The sequence below is a fragment of the Populus trichocarpa genome, chromosome 7, assembly GCF_000002775.5.
Source record: "Populus trichocarpa isolate Nisqually-1 chromosome 7, P.trichocarpa_v4.1, whole genome shotgun sequence".
Classification (NCBI taxonomy): domain Eukaryota; kingdom Viridiplantae; phylum Streptophyta; class Magnoliopsida; order Malpighiales; family Salicaceae; genus Populus; species Populus trichocarpa.
In genome coordinates this window covers 6096978-6116753 of record NC_037291.2, presented here as the reverse complement: position 1 = coordinate 6116753, position 19776 = coordinate 6096978, and the positions used below count along the sequence as shown (strand labels likewise).

Genomic DNA, 19776 nt, shown 5'->3' with positions numbered 1-19776 from the left:
ATAGAAATGTACTTTTCATTTTTGAAAAATTGGAAACGTTAAACTAGGGGGAACAGAAGCACATATCACTTCACAAATGAAAAATAAATTAATAAAAGAAGCGCCGATATCACATACATCCATTATGAGCGATCTGTTTTATTCAATTTTCATTTGTCTTCTGATAAAAACATTTATTATTTTTTTTATCTAATCAACCCATCAACTCATCATGTCATTAGTAGCTTGCTCATTCTGGCCTTGGAAATGCTTTTTACTTTTGATCTTGATTTTATTTATAATACAAAAGAAATTACTTTGCTTAATTGTCTTGACTTTGTTCAGGTTATTAGTCAGCAAAGAATGCCCAAAGAACTTCTGCAGAGCAGCCTCAGGCCTATTCTAGTTAACTTGGCACACACCAAGAATCTTAGCATGCCTCTTCTGCAAGGTCTGGCCCGCCTGCTTGAACTTTTGTCAAGTTGGTTTAATGTTACCCTGGGTGGTAAGCTGTTGGAGCACCTTAAGAAATGGTTGGAACCTGAAAAGCTTGCCCAGAGTCTGAAGTCATGGAAGGCTGGTGAAGAGCCGAAAATTGCAGCAGGTAAGCATCTAGGCCATTTACTTTAGTGGACACACAGATGGTTTGTTTGCCTAGCTAGCAGCATAGATATCATGTGCCTGCTTAGATGCATACCTAGAAATGAACATGAGTAGTCATGTTTGCGTGCACCATTGATAATACATGTACGGCTGGTAAGCATCTAGGGGATCCTCTCCAGTGGACACATATAGTTCGTTTGCCTAGCTAGTGTCTTAGATATTGTGTTCCTGCATGGATGCATACCTAGAAATGGACATGCAGGGTCATGATTTGTGCACCTTTGTTAAATACATGTACACTTATTCCTATTGTTATATCTTTTGTTGGTTCTGTGCAGCAATCATTGAGCTATTCCACTTACTTCCCCATGCTGCATCAAAGTTTCTTGATGAACTTGTGACCTTGACTATTGATTTGGAAGGAGCGTTTCCTCCTGGACAAGTACACAGTGAAATTAACAGTCCATATCGCCTACCTCTTACAAAATTTTTAAATCGATATGCAACACTTGCTGTTGATTATTTTCTCGCTCGATTAAGTGATCCAAAATACTTCAGGCGGTAAGGTTAAAATACTGGAGCTAAATTCTGAATTATGTTACTGGAAATGAATTTGTTGGAGTTCTTATTTTTTCTTGCTCTTTTGTGAAATGCAGGTTCATGTATATTATAAGATCAGATGCTGGCCAACCATTGAGAGATGAACTGGCTAAGTCCCAACAGAAGATACTTGCAAGTGCCTTTCCTGAGTTTCTGCCAAAATCAGATGTGGAGATGACTCCTGGCTCTTCAACTCCACCTTCTGCTTTGTTGGGTGATGAAAGCCTTGTTGCCCCTCCAGCTGATGGTGCTAATTTACCATCTTTCAACCCTGGTGCAACTTTGGATGCTTATTTTCAAGGTCTTGCACTTATCAAAACACTGGCCAAATTGATGCCGGGCTGGTTGCAGAGTAATCGTCTTGTGTTTGATACCTTGGTGCTAGTTTGGAAGTCACCTGCTAGAATATCCCGTTTGCACAATGAACAGGAGCTGAACTTAGTGCAAGTAAGTTTAGTTACCATGTCTTGTAATTTATTCCATATCAACTTTCTTCAATTGGCTTTATTATTATTGAGATGACTACGGCACTGCTTGATAACCTTGTTGACTGGTGAATATAAAAGTGTTATATACACCAACACACAATTGATTATGAAATAATGCTGAACACTGAATTTGATCTGTTGTTAGCTGGTTTAATTTTTCTCTTCTCTACCTTTTTCGCATTTCTATTGTCCTTAAATGCTGACTCTTGTGTTATATGTTCCCTATTGTAGTTATGCCTAACTTGCTCAAAAGTGCATCTGTGATTTTTCTGTCTTCTACCAAAAGGAGGTCCTTCAGCCCCATCTCCTGTGAACTTAAGGAAAAACAAATACTCTATGAATCTGGTCTTACGTGTGCATGCCTAGGACACAGTTGGTTTTTTTTGGCAACTATGTTCTGCAGTTGGTTCAAACAGTGTTACCAATTCTCTGATGTTGAACATATAATCTTGAATTAAAATAAAAGCAGTCTACATTTTGAAGAAAATAAACATGCACTTAATTGGTTGAGTTAGATTGACCAATTTATTGTAAAACCTTTGGTTTTTGTTCGTTTCACAAATGCAGGTTAAAGAAAGCAAATGGATTGTCAAATGCTTCCTGAATTACTTGCATCATGACAAAACAGAAGTTAATGTTCTCTTTGATATCCTTTCCATCTTCTTATTTCACAGTCGCATTGACTACACTTTTTTGAAGGAGTTTTATATTATTAAGGTACTAAGTTGATTTTTTTTCCCATGGTAAATATTGCCTTTTGATTTATTTGTTCATTTGGCTGTTACAACTTGAACAAATAATTATTCAATTTCAGGTTGCAGAAGGATATCCACCCAACATGAAGAGAGCTCTCCTCTTGCACTTTTTGAACCTTTTCCAATCAAAACAACTTTGTCATGATCATTTGGTGGTTGTCATGCAAATGCTCATTCTTCCAATGCTTGCTCATGCTTTCCAAAATGGTCGAAGTTGGGAGGTTGTTGACTCTGGTATTATAAAAACCATTGTTGACAAACTTCTTGATCCACCGGAAGAGGTTCTCTTGAAATTTCATTTTTCCTTTATTTATTTCCTGGATTTTGTTAATAGCTCTACATTTTGTAGGTGCATTAATTTATTCCTTAATTAAAGTATTATAGTATCAAAATGTTCTGAATTTGGTGATTAGGTTTCTGCTGAATATGATGAACCTTTGAGGATAGAACTCTTGCAGCTCGCCACTTTACTACTAAAATATCTCCAAAATGACCTTGTTCAACATCGGAAAGAGCTCATTAAATTTGGCTGGAATCATCTCAAGCGTGAGGACAGTGCTAGTAAGCAGTGGGCATTTGTCAATGTTTGCCATTTCTTGGAAGCCTACGAGGCCCCAGAAAAAATTATACTTCAGGTACCTTAAGAATTAATTGAATGACAACAACTCTGCAGACATGATGTCTCTTCTCTCTTTTTTTTTCCAGTGGTTTTTATATCATATCTTTTGACATAACTTTTGGACCTTGCCCTAACTTCTGTCAAATGGAATGGAATTGAATAACCCATTACCTACATAAATTTCTTTTCTTAAATGGATTGTACATTATAAAAATCTAATTTATGAAGGACACCAGTGATTTTGATTACAGAAGAACTACCTTTGTGCAGATTATATGACCCTGCAATTCTGTATACAAATTGTTGTGATTGAGTATTTTGATATGCTGTCATCGTTCTGAAGTAATTTGCATTGATCGAGCATGCAGAAAAAGAAACACTCATAAACCTATTGCATCTGTTTTTATTATTGTGCTTTATACATCATGAAGATAAACCTTGTACAAATTAAAAAATGCAGGTCTTTGTTGCACTTCTCAGAACTTGCCAGCCAGAAAATAAACTGCTTGTCAAGCAGGCTCTTGATATATTGATGCCAGCATTACCACGGAGGTTGCCTCTTGGTGATTCTCAGATGCCAATTTGGATACGATACACGAAAAAAATTCTTGTTGAGGAAGGTCACTCGATTCCTAATTTGATTCACATTTTCCAGCTTATTGTGCGTCATTCAGATCTCTTCTACAGCTGCAGAGCACAGTTTGTTCCCCAAATGGTCAATTCTCTCAGTCGACTTGGACTGCCACTCAACACAACAACAGAAAACAGGCGCCTCGCAATAGAACTTGCTGGACTGGTGGTTGGCTGGGAAAGGCAAAGGCAAAATGAAATAAAAGTTGTGATTGATAGTGATGTCCCCAGTAAGTCTAATGATGAATTTAACCCTGGCTCTGCTGGTACTGATCCCAAGCGTGCTGTGGATGGATCTACCTACCCTGAAGATGCAAGTAAGAGATTTAAAGTTGAACCTGGCCTTCAATCCATCTGTGTGATGTCACCAGGTGGTGCCTCTTCAATCCCTAATATAGAAACCCCTGGACCTGGTGGCCAACCTGATGAAGAATTCAAGCCTAATGCTGCTATGGAAGAGATGATTATCAATTTTCTTATAAGAGTGAGTCTTTTGTTTCAATTTTGCTTTAAACATAAGAGTAAGATCTGATGAAGATCATGCTTAGCATTTTATTTCTGTTTGCATTTTCTGGTCACAGACCCTTGTCGGTTTAGATGTTACAGCTCATTGCATAACCTGCATGAATTAGGTGACCAGAGAACAACTGAAATGTTGCAATCAAAATAAAGTCCTATGTTCTATTCATTCTTTATGAAATTGGACAAGACCCTTTGAATTTAGTTAAAATATGACCTCTTTAGTCAAATGACCTCTCAACTTTTTCCCAACCTTTTCCAACTCACAGTGACAAAACCTGCAGAAATGTTTGGCTTGCTTTTGCAAAAAATGCAGTCACATTGACACCATGATAGAACATTTGATCTGTGTTAAAGATGGATACAGTGTTTCACGCTGCAGCTTTCTGCAAATTGAAGAACATAGAGATCATTTATGATTTACATTACCATCATTGTGCATGGTCAAATTGCGGCACCTATTTTACCTCACTTGTTATGGAACAGCTGCTGTTCATATTCTTTATTCAGTATGAAGACAAGTTAACAATGTTGTCAGCTGTACGGAACAGGTTGCCTTGGTCATAGAGCCTAAGGACAAGGAAGCTTCTACCATGTACGAACAAGCATTGGAGCTACTTTCTCAAGCTTTGGAGGTGTGGCCCAATGCTAATGTCAAGTTCAATTATTTAGAAAAATTGCTCAACAGCATGCAACCATCTCAGTCAAAGGACCCTTCTACAGCTCTTGCTCAGGGCTTGGATGTCATGAATAAGGTCTTGGAGAAGCAACCTCATTTGTTCATTAGAAATAACATCAACCAGATCTCTCAGGTATTTCCCACACAATGAGCATTTGCTTGTTCCTTCTTAATCCTTGGGTTTATAATGGTTTTTTCTGTTTTTTTTATCAGATTCTAGAGCCTTGTTTCAAACAGAAATTGTTCGATGCTGGCAAGTCATTGTGCTCTCTATTGAAGATGGTCTTTGTTGCTTTTCCACCAGATGCTGCCAGTACACCACCTGATGTGAAGCTATTGTATCAGAAAGTCGATGACTTGATACAGAAGCACATTGACTCTGTTACTTCCCCTCAGACATCGGGTGAGGATACATTTGTTAGTTCAATTTCCTTTATATTGCTTGTCATCAAAACCCTGACAGAGGTGGGGAAGTACATTGAACCACCCATCTTGGTTCGTATCCTTCAACACCTAGCACGTGATATGGGATCATCAACAGGTTCTCATTTGAGACAAGTATGCCACTAATCCTTTTCTTTCCTTCTCTTTTCATATAACCTTTCTTATTTTTTGTGGTGATGTTTAATACCAAAGAACCTTATGATGCGAAACAATAAACAAAAAGAATTAAAGCAAGAAAGAAAGAAGCTTTAGAGAAAGAAGCTAAGAATTGAAAGCAAGGAAAGAGAAGAATGAGGATTGGAAAATATGCAACTCTGCAATTTTTTAATCAATTCATCAAAAAAACTCTCACAAACTAAAAGAGAAACATATAAATAGCATAGCCCTAAAACATCTCATTATTGGGCTCAACCCATCAATTAAAACTGTTTAACATAAATAACTCAAATAAATAAAATAAACAATGAAATAGATCTAAATGGGCTTAGTCTCCCAACTAAAAAGTGACAGGCTAAGCCATCCTACGTCGTTTTCATCCATATACTCGTGTAATCTACGGTGTGGGTCTGGTGTCCCCAAATGTTTAATCCCTGTTGTGATTAACACTTAGTTATGAAACTTTTCTCTTTATTTTGTGTGATCATATGCCAAATCCGCCTCAATATTGAAAGATTTTAAATCCTTTGATACCACTTCCATCCCTTTTAAGCAAAACACCATAAAGGCCAGAAATAAAACCCTATTCTATGACAAATCAGTTATCTCCATATAGTTTGATTTTTAAGATTTTTTAGTTGTGCTCTGACCAAATGCTCTAATTAATGGAAAACATTGAACATTTCCATGAACTCAATAGTCTTTTCTCCTCCAAAACCTTTGAAATTCCCGGAGGACAGATCCTGCACTCTTATCACTAACAGAAATAGAACTAAAAAAAAATATCTATCTAGGATCACCCAAGACTCTCCACTAGTAGCAAAATCTCTGTCCAACATGTTTGAAGTTACTGAACAGTGTAAAAGATAAGTGGCTCAGTGTTGTCCTTCTACATTGACAAATGATACAAAAGTTAGCGATAATATCTCTTGTAGTATCCAAGCCTATTAAAGACCATCAGTAGCCTCTCTTTGGTATATATTGGGGCCATGCAGATGCAGAATACTCTGTTGTTTTCTTGGTGATTAGCAGCATCTAATTAATAACCTATTTGCATGTGCAAAACCTTTATATTCCAGCTTTGTTTACCTTAATCAGGGATAATGTATGATGTATCTCTCCTTCTCACTTGCATTGATTTATATCATGCTATTCTCTACATCAGGGTCAGCGAACTGATCCAGATTCCGCAGTCTCTTCTTCTCGTCAAGGTGCAGATCTTGTAGCAGTCATCTCTAATCTAAAATCTGTGCTGAAGCTTGTTAGCGAAAAAGTGATGGCTGTTCCTGACTGCAAACGATCTGTAACTCAAGTCTTGAATTCCTTGCTTTCAGAGAAAGGCACTGATTCCAGTGTGCTTCTTTGCATACTAGATGTGATAAAAGGGTGGATTGAAGATGATTTCTGCAAACCAGGAAGAGTCACATCAAGTGGTTTTATCAGTCATAAGGAAATTGTCTCTTTTCTTCAAAAGCTTTCACAAGTTGATAAGCAAAACCTCAGCCCTGATGCTCTTGAAGAGTGGGACAGGAAATATCTTCAGCTTCTTTATGGAATTTGTGCTGATTCAAAGTAAGCAATATTTTGACATAACTGATGTTTTTATAGTATAATGGTATAACTATAATATTTTATTGATGTCCAGATATCAATTGGCCCTACGTCAGGAGGTGTTTCAGAAGGTGGAAAGGCAATGCATGCTTGGATTACGAGCAAGAGATCCTGACATTAGGAAGAAATTCCTTTTGCTTTATCATGAATCTCTTGGGAAATCATTGTTTACAAGGTTGCACTATATTATCCAAGTTCAGGACTGGGAAGCTTTGGGTGATGTTTTCTGGCTCAAACAGGGTCTTGATCTTCTTCTGGCAATCTTAGTTGAGGACAAACCAATCACACTTGCCCCTAATTCTGCCAGGGTTCAGCCAATTGTGGTCTCGAGTTCTGTTCCAGATAGTTCTGGGATGCTGCAACAGGTTGCTGATGTTCCAGATGGTTCTGAGGAAGCTCCTCTCACTTTTGACAGTCTTGTTCTTAAGCATGCCCAGTTTCTAAATGAGATGAACAAACTTCAGGTTATTGCATTTATATTTAACGTTCTGCTACTTAGTGATATCTCATGTTTTAACAACTAAGTGTGTGTATTACTATGAAGTGTAAGTGTTGGTACATGTTTTTGTGCTGTATTGATATTTGTGCATTATTATTTATTCCATTATGCTGAAAACATCTTTTCAAGTAGCAGTATTTCTTTTGCAAGTAATACAATCAATACATTTTGTGCCTCTGGTCTTTATTCTATTTCATTATCAATTGAATGCAGCTAATGATTCAACTGCTTCATTGTTAACTTTAGTGATGTCGTATGCCCATATAGCCCAGCATGTGAGTTGAGAGTTTTGCTTCACTGAATGTCATCTTAGGTTTAACTCTTCTATTCTTCCAGGTCATGTGAGTTGAGAGTTTTGCTTCACTGAATGTCATCTTAGGTTTAACTCCTTTTCTATTCTTCCAGGTGGCTGATCTGGTTATTCCATTAAGAGAGTTGGCCCATACAGATGCAAATGTCGCATACCATTTGTGGGTGCTGGTATTTCCCATTGTCTGGGTGACCCTGCACAAAGAACAACAAGTTACATTAGCAAAACCAATGATTACTCTCTTATCAAAAGATTATCACAAGAAGCAGCAAGCCAGCAGACCAAATGTGGTGCAAGCACTTCTAGAAGGCCTTCAGTCGAGCCACCCACAACCTCGGATGCCAAGTGAACTCATTAAGTACATTGGAAAAACATATAATGCATGGCACATTGCCTTGGCTTTGTTAGAAAGTCATGTCATGCTATTCATGAATCAGACAAGTTGTTCTGAGTCTCTGGCTGAGCTTTATCGTTTGCTCAATGAAGAAGATATGAGATGTGGGCTGTGGAAAAAGAGGTCAATCACTGCAGAAACCAGAGCTGGACTTTCACTAGTTCAGCATGGTTACTGGCAGCGTGCTCAAAGCCTCTTTTACCAGGCCATGGTTAAGGCAACTCAAGGCACATACAATAACACGGTCCCTAAGGCTGAGATGTGTCTCTGGGAAGAGCAGTGGCTTTACTGTGCAAGTCAATTGAGTCAGTGGGATGGATTGGTTGATTTTGGTAAAAGTATTGACAATTATGAAATTCTTCTTGATAGCCTCTGGAAATTTCCTGATTGGGCATATATGAAGGATCATGTCATCCCCAAGGCTCAAGTAGAAGAAACTCCAAAACTCCGTCTAATTCAAGCCTTTTTTGCTCTTCATGATAGAAATACAAATGGTATTGGGGATGCAGAAAGCATAGCGGGAAAAGGAGTTGATCTTGCTTTAGAACAGTGGTGGCAGTTGCCTGAAATGTCTGTACATTCCAGGATTCCTCTTTTGCAGCAATTCCAGCAGCTGGTTGAAGTTCAAGAATCTGCTCGAATTCTTGTGGACATTGCAAATGGAAACAAACTTTCTAGCACTTCTGCTGGTGTGCATGGTAACCTCTATGCAGATCTCAAGGACATTCTTGAAACTTGGAGACTGAGAACCCCAAATGAATGGGATAACATGTCTGTTTGGTATGATCTGCTCCAGTGGCGCAATGAAATATATAATTCTGTAATCGATGCATTCAAGGATTTTGGCACCTCAAATCCACAACTATATCACCTTGGTTTTCGAGACAAAGCGTGGAATGTGAATAAGCTTGCTCATATTGCTCGTAAGCAAGGCCTTTATGATGTTTGTGTGACAATTCTTGAAAAGATGTATGGCCATTCAACCATGGAAGTGCAGGTATGAGCACTTTAGAAGTCTTTTTGTCTGGTAGGAAAATTTATCATCTGCCAAGAGATTGACATCTGTTTAGGTGTTCTGATTTGCTGCTATGTTGAATTTGTGGGTTCTTAATCAGAGATGTAGGATTGTCCTGACTATTTGCTAATATATATTCTTTGGACCATCTCTTAATTAATATGTTGCAGTCTGCGATTGGAATTTTGTTAATCAAATATTCACTTGTATGATCAGACTAGTTTCTTAATAACTTTGATGATCATAGTGAATGGTCTAGTAATTTTCTTTGCCAACTAAGCAGTGTGTTGGTCATTTTGTATTTTGCACGTTAAATGTTGTTAGAGAATAATATAAATTATATATTGGGGCCTCACCTAACAGCTTAAGCTATTGGGTTGAATTGGTTCTTTGACATGGTATCAGAGCCTTGTTGATTAAGCGGTCATGAGTTCGAATCTCACCATCCTCATTTATTTGATAAAAAAATTTAAGCACAAGGTAATGTGGGCCTGTGCAAGTTTCAAGCTCAAAGAGCTTTCACTTGAAGATGTGTTAGAGAATAATATAAATTATATCTTGGGGCCTCACCTAACAGCTTAAGTTATTGAGTTGAATCGGTTCTTTGACAAATGTTTTCTTCTTTCTTCTGTTTTGTGATTGTGCTGTTCTGATTCTCCTTTTTAGGAGGGAGAATAGATGAAGTATGTCATCGGTTCTTGTGCTTCATGTTTGCAGGAAGCCTTTGTTAAGATAAGAGAGCAGGCAAAGGCATATCTGGAGATTAAGGGAGAGCTTACAAGTGGTCTCAATTTGATTGATGGCACAAACCTGGAATATTTTCCAGTGAAACACAAAGCTGAAATTATTCGTCTTAGAGGAGATTTTTTGTGGAAGTTAAATGACTCTGAAGGTGCTAATCTTGCATACTCCAATGCCATCAGCCTTTTCAAAAACTTGCCTAAAGGATGGATAAGTTGGGGGAATTATTGTGACATGGTATATGTTTTTATTTGCTTACATTGCAATTTGTGTTGCCAGGTTCTGGTATTTGTTACTGATTTACTATCTGGCTTTTAGGCTTACAGAGATACTCGGGATGAAATTTGGCTGGAATATGCTGTTAGCTGCTTTCTTGAAGGCATCAAATTTGGTGTTTCCAATTCCAGAAGCCATCTAGCTCGGGTGCTATATCTTCTTAGCTTCGATACTCCCAGTGAATCTGTGGGGAGAGCATTTGATAAATACTTGGAGCAAGTACCCCACTGGGTTTGGCTTTCGTGGATTCCACAGCTATTACTTTCTTTGCAGAGGACTGAAGCACCTCGTAGCAAACTTGTTCTACTGAAAATTGCCACCGTGTATCCACAGGTAAATGTTGTTCCTCATTCAAAAGATTGGTAACAAACATGTTATCCCATTATTTTTACATTAATCTTGATTTTTCTCCCATCTAAATTTTTATAGGCTCTGTATTACTGGCTCCGCACATATTTGCTTGAGCGTCGTGATGTTGCAAATAAATCTGAAAGGTAGATTGGCAATGGCTCAGCAAAGAATGCAGCAAACTGCAACTGCTGCTGGGGCTGGTTCTCTTGGATTGGTTGATGGAAATGCAAGAGTGCAGAGTCATGGAGGCAGCAGTGCCTTGGCCACAGATAGTCCAGTTCATCAAGGCGCTCAGTCTAGTGGTGGGATTGGAACTCATGACGGTGGAAACACTCACGGACAAGAACCTGAAAGATCCACAGCAGTCGAAAGCAGCATGCATGCTGGGAATGAACAACCTTTACAACATAGTTCATTGATGATAAGTGAAAGTGGTCAGAATGCAGTGAGGCGTAATGGTGCTTTGGGCTTTGTTACCTCTGCTGCCAGTGCTTTTGAAGCTGCAAAGGAAATAATGGAGGCTCTTAGAAGCAAACACAGTAATTTGGCTGGTGAACTGGAGGTGATGATTGTCGTGCTAGATTTCTTGCTTAAGATGCACTTTTATTATATACTTCACAAAACTATTATACATGTTATGACAGAAAATTCACTAGCTTTTGGGAAGGGAAAAATAACAAGAAACCAAATCCTCCATTTCTTAACACCCGCTCGTGATACTATATGCCTTTTTTGTTGTTCTTTTCCACTAATGTTCAATTATATTTGTTTGTAATGAATGGTTCCAGCCATTTGGTTTGTAATAAAATTCTGTTTTTGCAGATTCTGCTTACTGAAATTGGTTCCCGGTTTGTGACTCTGCCAGAGGAGAGACTTCTTGCAGTTGTTAATGCACTGCTCCACCGCTGTTACAAGTACCCAACTGCCACTACAGGAGAGGTTCCCCAATCTCTTAAGAAAGAACTCTCTGGTGTTTGCAGGGCTTGCTTCTCTGCTGATGCTGTGAACAAGCATGTTGATTTTGTGAGGGACTACAAGCAGGATTTTGAACGTGATCTTGATCCAGAAAGTACAGCTACTTTCCCTGCCACTCTTTCTGAACTGACTGCTCGATTGAAACATTGGAAAAATGTTCTACAGAGCAATGTGGAGGACAGGTTTCCAACTGTCTTAAAGCTTGAAGAAGAAAGTAGGGTGCTGCGTGACTTCCATGTTGTTGATGTAGAGGTTCCAGGACAGTATTTTTGTGATCAGGTAATTGAGCCACATTTGACATATATCAACTTCTGCGATGTATCTCTGCTTTACATACTGGAGTTTTTGTATCTAGTATGGGTAAATAGATCAGGTAACTGATATTATTACTTGAACTCGTACCATGTCATACACCATTTGAAATTTTGAACCCACCTAATTATTTCATTTTTTGTTTTCTTTTTCTTATGAAACTATTTAACTATTTCCAGGAAATTGCACCAGACCACACAGTTAAGTTAGAAAGGGTTGGAGCTGATATTCCAATTGTTCGAAGGCATGGAAGCAGCTTCAGGCGTCTGACTCTCATTGGTTCTGATGGCTCTCAACGTCATTTTATTGTCCAGACATCCTTGACCCCAAATGCTAGAAGTGATGAAAGAATACTTCAGCTTTTCCGTGTAATGAACCAGATGTTTGATAAGCACAAAGAATCAAGACGTCGTCATTTATGCATTCACACTCCAATCATCATTCCTGTATGGTCCCAGGTGATTATCTCTTCCTGAATTTCTTACAATTTTGAAATGGATAAGCATGATGAAAATGATTTAGAGAGAGGATGTAGATGGTGTTCCTTGCTTAATTTCCTTTCTCGTTTTTGCTTGTACATTATTTTCTTATAGCTTGCACATAATAGTGCGGATAAGAACCTATCTAGAAGATACTTCTGGTAATTATTTTCTTTACGGACAGGTCCGCATGGTTGAAGATGATTTAATGTATAGCACTTTTCTTGAAGTTTATGAGAACCATTGTGCAAGGAATGACCGAGAAGCAGATCTCCCGATCACGTACTTCAAGGAGCAACTAAACCAAGCTATATCTGGCCAAATCTCTCCTGAAGCTGTTGTAGATCTTCGCCTCCAAGCATATAATGAGATAACTAAGACTTGCGTGTCTGATGGCATCTTTTCCCAGTATATGTACAAGACTCTACTCAGTGGCAATCATATGTGGTCTTTTAAAAAGCAATTTGCAATCCATTTAGCACTTTCAAGTTTCATGTCTTTCATGCTGCAAATTGGAGGAAGGTCGCCTAATAAGATACTATTTGCTAAGAACACTGGCAAAATTTTCCAGACAGATTTTCACCCTGCATATGATGCAAATGGCATGATTGAGTTTAATGAACCAGTTCCTTTTCGGCTAACAAGGAACATGCAGGCATTCTTCTCCCATTTTGGAGTTGAAGGTCTTATTGTGTCTGCCATGTGTGCTGCAGCACAGGCTGTGGTTTCACCTAAAGTAAGTTTTAGTAAGAGCATTTGTTTGGTTGGTGAGTTTCTTTGATGGACATCATCCTGATGTAATATTTTCAAATTTCTATTTTGCAGCAAAGCCAACATTTATGGCATCAACTAGCCATGTTTTTCCGTGATGAGCTTCTGTCTTGGTCTTGGAGAAGACCGCCTGGGTTGAATCTAGGACCTGGTGCTGGAGGGAGTGTTATGAACCCTGCTGACTTCCAGCACAAGGTCACCACCAACGTTGACAATGTCATCAGCCGAATCACTGGAATCGCTCCACAGTTTCTCTCTGAAGAGGTAACCACTATCTCCAATCTTTCATCAAATGTGATGTCTTGATTACATATTTTGGTATTTATAAATAGTAGACGTACAGGCACCCAAGCTTGTTAAAGCCACCCCTAATCTGTGGCAAAAAACCTCAATGTATACCTCATGTAGTGGCAAGGCTTTTAGATTAGTTGCCTGATTTTCCTTGGATGTCAAATAGATTCGAGTTCTTGTCTCGCACTTTCTGTGTGTTGAACTATGACTTATGGTCCATTTGGCATGATTCATGAAAAGTAACTTTTGACTTGAGTCCTAATTCAATAGTTGTTTTTCATAAATAACTTATAATAAAAATGAGTTGAATGACTTTGACTGAAAAATATGTTTGGTAAAAATAACTAATGGCACCTTTTTTTAAAGGAGAAGTAATGTAAGTTAGAATCTGGAAGTTAAAATTTTCAAATTTTGATTATAGCAAACTTTCAACTCAATTTTATAGTTGAAGTCAACTTTTATTTCTAACCAAACATACTTGATACCTTTTTTTTTTCAGCTAAAAGTTAAAAAAACAACTTAAATCAATATGCAAAAGTCATGCTTGTGAGGATAATGGTCTTTTGGTATCTGTAATTGCAACAGTTGGGTCGTGGGAAATTTTGGGTATCAACTTAAGATTGGAATCCGGTAAAAGGAAATTCATAACATTCCAACCCTAATTAATTGGAATGAAAACCAAGACAAAAGTAGTTACTCTGCACCAATTGTATTCGAGCAGTCAATGAGGCATATTACAAAAAGGGTGACTTGAGATATGTTGCCCCAAGTCTTTCATGGTAGCAATATGCATGCCCGATAAAGTGATTAACCACTACGGAAGAATCTAAGATCCGAAAACTAATTATTTTCATGTTTCGTTTCTTTTCTTTTCTATTATGTGCTGCATCAGGAGGAAAATGCTGATGACCCACCACAGTCGGTGCAGAGGGGTGTCACTGAGTTGGTAGAAGCTGCTTTGACACCAAGGAACTTGTGCATGATAGATCCAACATGGCATCCGTGGTTTTAAGCCACGGAATGGAGGGTGGAGATTGAATGTCAATAATAGTGGTTTACAGCTGAATCTGGAAATTGCTGCTAGTTTGTCATTCATTTTGAAGCCCAGACTCTAGATAGCTAACAGTAGGCTTTATATATACCCCAACGGATTAGCTGCTGTTCCATCAATGAATCAATTTAGCAGTTGCATCATCAGATAGATAAATAACCCCTGTAGTTTAATCAATTTTTATTCGGTAGATCGTCTTACAAAAATCTTCAAGGTAGTGTTGGGTATGGTGTGCATTGAAGAAATATACTGACAATATATATTTTTTTAAATATAATGAATAACTACATTTTTTAGAAAATCATTATCAGTATTTATTGAAATATTATTTTATTTTTTAAAAATTATTACAATTCTTATGTTAATCACCTCGCTAACATCTTAAATTAATTACAATAAATAAATAAATTAATCAACAAAAACCAGCCTAGACCAAACATCCTACTACTACCAGTTTCTTCATGGCGACCTATCTTATCTCGCCCGCTTCTCTTCCTCCAACCCTTTTCTGTGTCTTTTATACGTCACCGCTGACTTTTGTTCTCGGTTGCTTTCATGGGATTCAATTTCATGAATCGCTGCCCTTCTTTGGCTTTATGCATCCCTTTGCTTGCTCGTTTTCTTACCCAGTTGTAGCAGAATTGTGGTTTCATGACTATATTTTTAATAGTTGGAGAGTAGGATCTGAATCTTTTACAATTTTTATTACGTGGTATAGAATTGACGGTGCATCCCAGCAGTGGCGGCAGCAGAGCCACGAGGAGCCAGGACTCGACGAGAAGAAATCTTACCTAATTGTTAGCAGAATTGTGGTTTCATGACTATACTTTTAATAGTTGGAGAGTATGATTTGAATATGTTGCAAGCAACACTGGAATGGATCCTACAGCAATAAAATGCAAGGGTAATGGAGTGTTAGGATAAGTGCAACAAGCCCTGTGGTGGTGGACCCGTAGCAATTGAGGTAGGGTCAACTCAATCACCTTGTTGTCAATGTGCTTTTTTAGCCGAGATATGTGGAATACGGGATGTATTGCTGCAGAAGGTGGGTGGTCCAGACGATAAGCCGTAATGCCAATTTTCTCTAGAATCAAGTATGGGCCATAGTATTTTAATGCTATTTTTTGTGATATTTTATTTGTTGTAGTCTTCTACCTATATGGTTGTAGTTTGAGATAACTAGGTCTCTAATTTCTAACTTTCACTTCCTTTTCGATTTGTCATGTGGATCATCCTGTTTTTGGGCAGATTCCAAATCCCTTTCCTCGTAGTTAAATATTTATCCATAGCATCCACCATATAATCTTTAAGGAAGTAGGGCACATGAATGGGTGGAGTAAGCTCGTACAATAACTCATACTTATAGGGAATAGTTTATGTTGAGGTGTGAAAGTTGGTATTATATCACCATTTAGCTAATGGTAACCATTTGACCTAGTTTGTTGGTGATTCATTTGTCATGCATTGTAGGTATTTCTCTAGACAATTGTTAATCACCTTAGTTTGACCATTAGACTGAGAATGGTATGTAGTGGAATAGTGAAGATTAACCCCTTGTTTAGTGAAAAGTTACTTCCAGAATTGATCGGGAAAGATCAGGTCTCTGTCACTAACAATAGTAGTAGGCAAGCCATGTAATTTGTAGACATGGCCATGAGAACTTTAGTTACTGATGATGCAGTGTAGGGATAAGTTAAAGCAAATAAATGTGTATATTTGCTGAACCTGTTAACCACCACCAAAATGACATCCTTTCCATCAGATTTAGGCAGACCCTTTATGAAATCATTACTGATGTTCGTGAAAGGTGTTTGGGGAATATGAAGAGGTTGCAAGAGTCGAGGAGTGAATACATTTTCACTTTTATTTTTCTGGCATATAGGCATTCTCGCACATATTGCCTGGTATGCTTTTGTTTCCTTTTCCAGTAGAATAGATTATTTACCTTCTTGCTGGTGACATTAACCTCTGAGTATCCCTCTAATGATGTATCATGATATAAGGATATCAATTTCTGATGGAGTGTAGGTACATTGCCGACAACCAACCTTCCTTTCTTGTTGAGATGGTTATTGACCCATCTGTAATGGGGATGAGAAACAGGGTCTTGGTGGAGATCATGTATAATAGCTTGTAATCCCTTGTCCTTTGCCCATGATACTTTAATTTCATCCATAAGACTAGTTGAAATGGTGGACAATCCCAATATGCAAGGCTTTACACTGGTGAGTCTAGATAACACTTCAGTTACAATATTTTCCTTTCCCTTCCTATATTCAATTTCAAAATCATGCCTTATTAGTTTAACTAGCCATAAGTGTTGAAAAGGAAGAGTTACCTTTTGGTCTAATAAGTATCTCAAGCTGACATGGTTTATCTTGATCTCAAAATGTATGCCTCATAAGTAATGTCTCCACTTAGTTACAACATGTAATATTGCTAGCATTTCCCTTTCATAGACAAATAAGGCTTGTTATCTAGGACTAAAAGGCTTGTTAATAAAGGCTAAGGGATGGCCTTCTTGCATTAAGTTTGCCCTTATTCCCATATTGGAAACATCATTCTTTATTACAGACAACTTGTTCAAATCTATGAGTTCCAGTACTAATGGTGTAGTCATGACTTCTTTAAAAAGTCTGAAAGTCGTAATGGCCTCTTCATTCCATTCAAACCTATCTTTCTTTAGTATCCTAGTTAAGGGTCTGCAAATGGAGCCATAATATTTAAAAAATCTTCTATAGTAACCAGTTAATCTCAGGAACCGTCTAAGTTATATGATAGTGTGAGGGAGTGGCCAAGTATTTTTCTTGGATCAGTAGCCATACTTGCCTTAGTAATGATGTGCCTTAAACACTTCACTGATGCATTACCAAAATGCATTTGCTATCTTTAGCAACCAGTTTATATACCCTCAACAATTCAAAGATAGCCTAAAAGTGTCTTAGGTGATCATTGAAAGTTTGACTATAGATTAGGATAACATCAAAGAATACTAGTACAAATTTCATAAGATGTTCATGAAAAACTTCATTCATTAAGTTTTGAAAAGTAGTTGAACCATTGATTAAGTCAAATGACATAACTAATAATTTATAGTGACCACTATAAGTTCTAAATGCAGTCTTCAGGCTTAATTCTAATTTGGTGGTAACCAGACCTTAAGTTAATATTAAGAATATGGTTGCCCCCACTAATTCTTCCAATAACCCATCAACAATGGGTATAAGGTACTTGATCTTGATTATTTGTTTAGTGCTCGGTAGTCCATATAGAATCTTTATGAGTTGTCCTTATTCTTAACTAATTTAACAGGAAAAGCAAAAGGATTGTGGCTGGGTTGTATGATTCCAAATTTTAGCATTTCAAACATTAACTTTTCCACAACATCCTTTTGAAGTCCAAAGAGCCTGTATGCCTCATGTTGACAGGCTAAGCCCTTTCCTTGAGTGGAATTGAGTGGTCTTGTAACCTAAGCGGGGTTAAGCCTTGAGGCTCCCTAAATAAATCCTGATATGCTTTCATTAGTAATTCCATCTCAATATTCCCTTTTTGGCTAGGTGGAAGTGTAACAGTAATAAAATGTAGTTTACAATCCTCTTCTATGACTATCCTCAAGCTATATAGGCTCACTTCTAATATTTGAGTGGGGATGTTCAATAAACTATTGAAATGTTCAAATCTGATGGCGTGTAATTTCATAGGATTGTCACTCTTAAATACTACTTGTTGTCCCTTCTACTTAAAAGACATCCACATCTCCTTATAGTTTGACATAATGTCTCTCAAAGTTTCCATCCATTGTACACCTAACACCATGTCATAATTATTCAATTAAAAAATGAATACATAAGCCTTGAAATTGTTTCCTTGCATCTTCCACTTAAAATTCTTGCAAACAATAGTACACAACATTGTGCCTCTATTAGTTGCCTCGACTGTTAATGATTTGATTGTAGTAAACTCACATCGTAACTTACTAGTAATGGTAGAGTCAATGAAATTATAAGTACTTCTTAAATCCACCATGATACAAAATAGTGTTTAACCACCTTGCTAGTGATCCTTAGAGTATGGAAGCCAATGACTCCTTCCAGTGCATTGATAGAAATGTGAGGAATTACCTATTTATTCAAGGTTAGGCTCCTTGTCATTGATACTGACATCATCATCTACTTCTTCACCATCACCATCAACTAGTACAACTTTTTATTTTTGCATTTATGGCTTGGTACAAACCTTTCATCGCACCAAAAACACAATCCCTTAGCTCTCCTTCCATCCAACTCCTTATTCTTTACAGATTTGGTGGGCTTAGGTTTGTATTAAGGGTATGGGTTAGGGTTTGGTAGTAAGCCATTTTGTGGCTATTTAAGGTTGATGGCAGTTAATGGTGGTGGAATTTTATAAGGTCTTTGGTTTTGGCTGGGTTTGGATTGAGCAACACGACTAGTGTTTGTTGGTACAAGTTTGCTGGAATTATGGTAGGATCTCCTATAGGCTATGGTGTTATCTTGCAAACGTGCTAGGTTATAGGCTTGATTTAAAGTTTTTGGTTCTAACATCTCTACTAAATTCTTAATCTCCACCTTTAACCATCATAAGAAGAACATTAAATCTTGTTTCTTATTGATTTCAGCCCTGTTCCAAAGTATATAAAAGTCCTTATTGTAACCCTCTAATTCTCTTTTCTGTCAGAGGTCATTAAACTCTTCTAATAGGTCGTTTTGACCTCCAAACCTAGAGCATATTGCCTCTACATATTCATTCTAAGACATGCATTGATCATTCTTGCCCTTCATGAAATTATGGTGCCAATACAAAGCCATGCCATCTAAGTAATAGGAGACTATCTTAAGTTTTCCAACCTCAACAATCTCCTTAATTTCAAAATATTGGTTGTATTTATATAACCATTTATGCATATTATCACTATCAAAATTAAAAAAAATCTCTTTTAGGTTTGTGTACCTTATAGGGATAGTAACCACCATTATATACCCCATATGATTGTGTAGCAGAATCTTCTCTGTTGAATGTGAGGTAATTATTTTTGGTACTAGTCTCACCAGGAGTGTGTTGCCGCTTCTGTAGGAAAGCATTTTATTGGCGAGTTAACCCACTTAGAAGTTCATTGAGCTTTTCAAACTTGACTTCATGAGTAGACTTAGTGGTTTCTAGTAAATGCAAAACTTGCTCATATTTTTGTGAGTGTTCCTTGTTTGCTGCCT

General features: G+C 37.6%; 1 protein-coding gene across 1 annotated transcript in view; it reads left to right on the top strand.

Moving 5' to 3' along the window:
* The window catches only part of LOC18101081 (uncharacterized), a 31102-nt gene extending 16253 nt beyond the window's left edge, over positions 1 to 14849 (top strand). Inside the window, 21 exon segments of the mRNA XM_024604823.2 lie at positions 325 to 583; positions 921 to 1143; positions 1239 to 1629; positions 2238 to 2387; positions 2485 to 2706; positions 2839 to 3060; positions 3505 to 4158; positions 4745 to 5005; positions 5086 to 5430; positions 6638 to 7044; positions 7118 to 7547; positions 7988 to 9283; positions 10019 to 10279; positions 10361 to 10651; positions 10748 to 10809; positions 10811 to 11231; positions 11492 to 11923; positions 12136 to 12414; positions 12620 to 13171; positions 13261 to 13470; positions 14390 to 14849. Of these exon segments, the coding sequence (XP_024460591.2) occupies positions 325 to 583; positions 921 to 1143; positions 1239 to 1629; positions 2238 to 2387; positions 2485 to 2706; positions 2839 to 3060; positions 3505 to 4158; positions 4745 to 5005; positions 5086 to 5430; positions 6638 to 7044; positions 7118 to 7547; positions 7988 to 9283; positions 10019 to 10279; positions 10361 to 10651; positions 10748 to 10809; positions 10811 to 11231; positions 11492 to 11923; positions 12136 to 12414; positions 12620 to 13171; positions 13261 to 13470; positions 14390 to 14509 (7488 nt within the window). The 3' untranslated portion in view covers positions 14510 to 14849.
* Positions 14850 to 19776: the final 4927 nt, after the last annotated feature.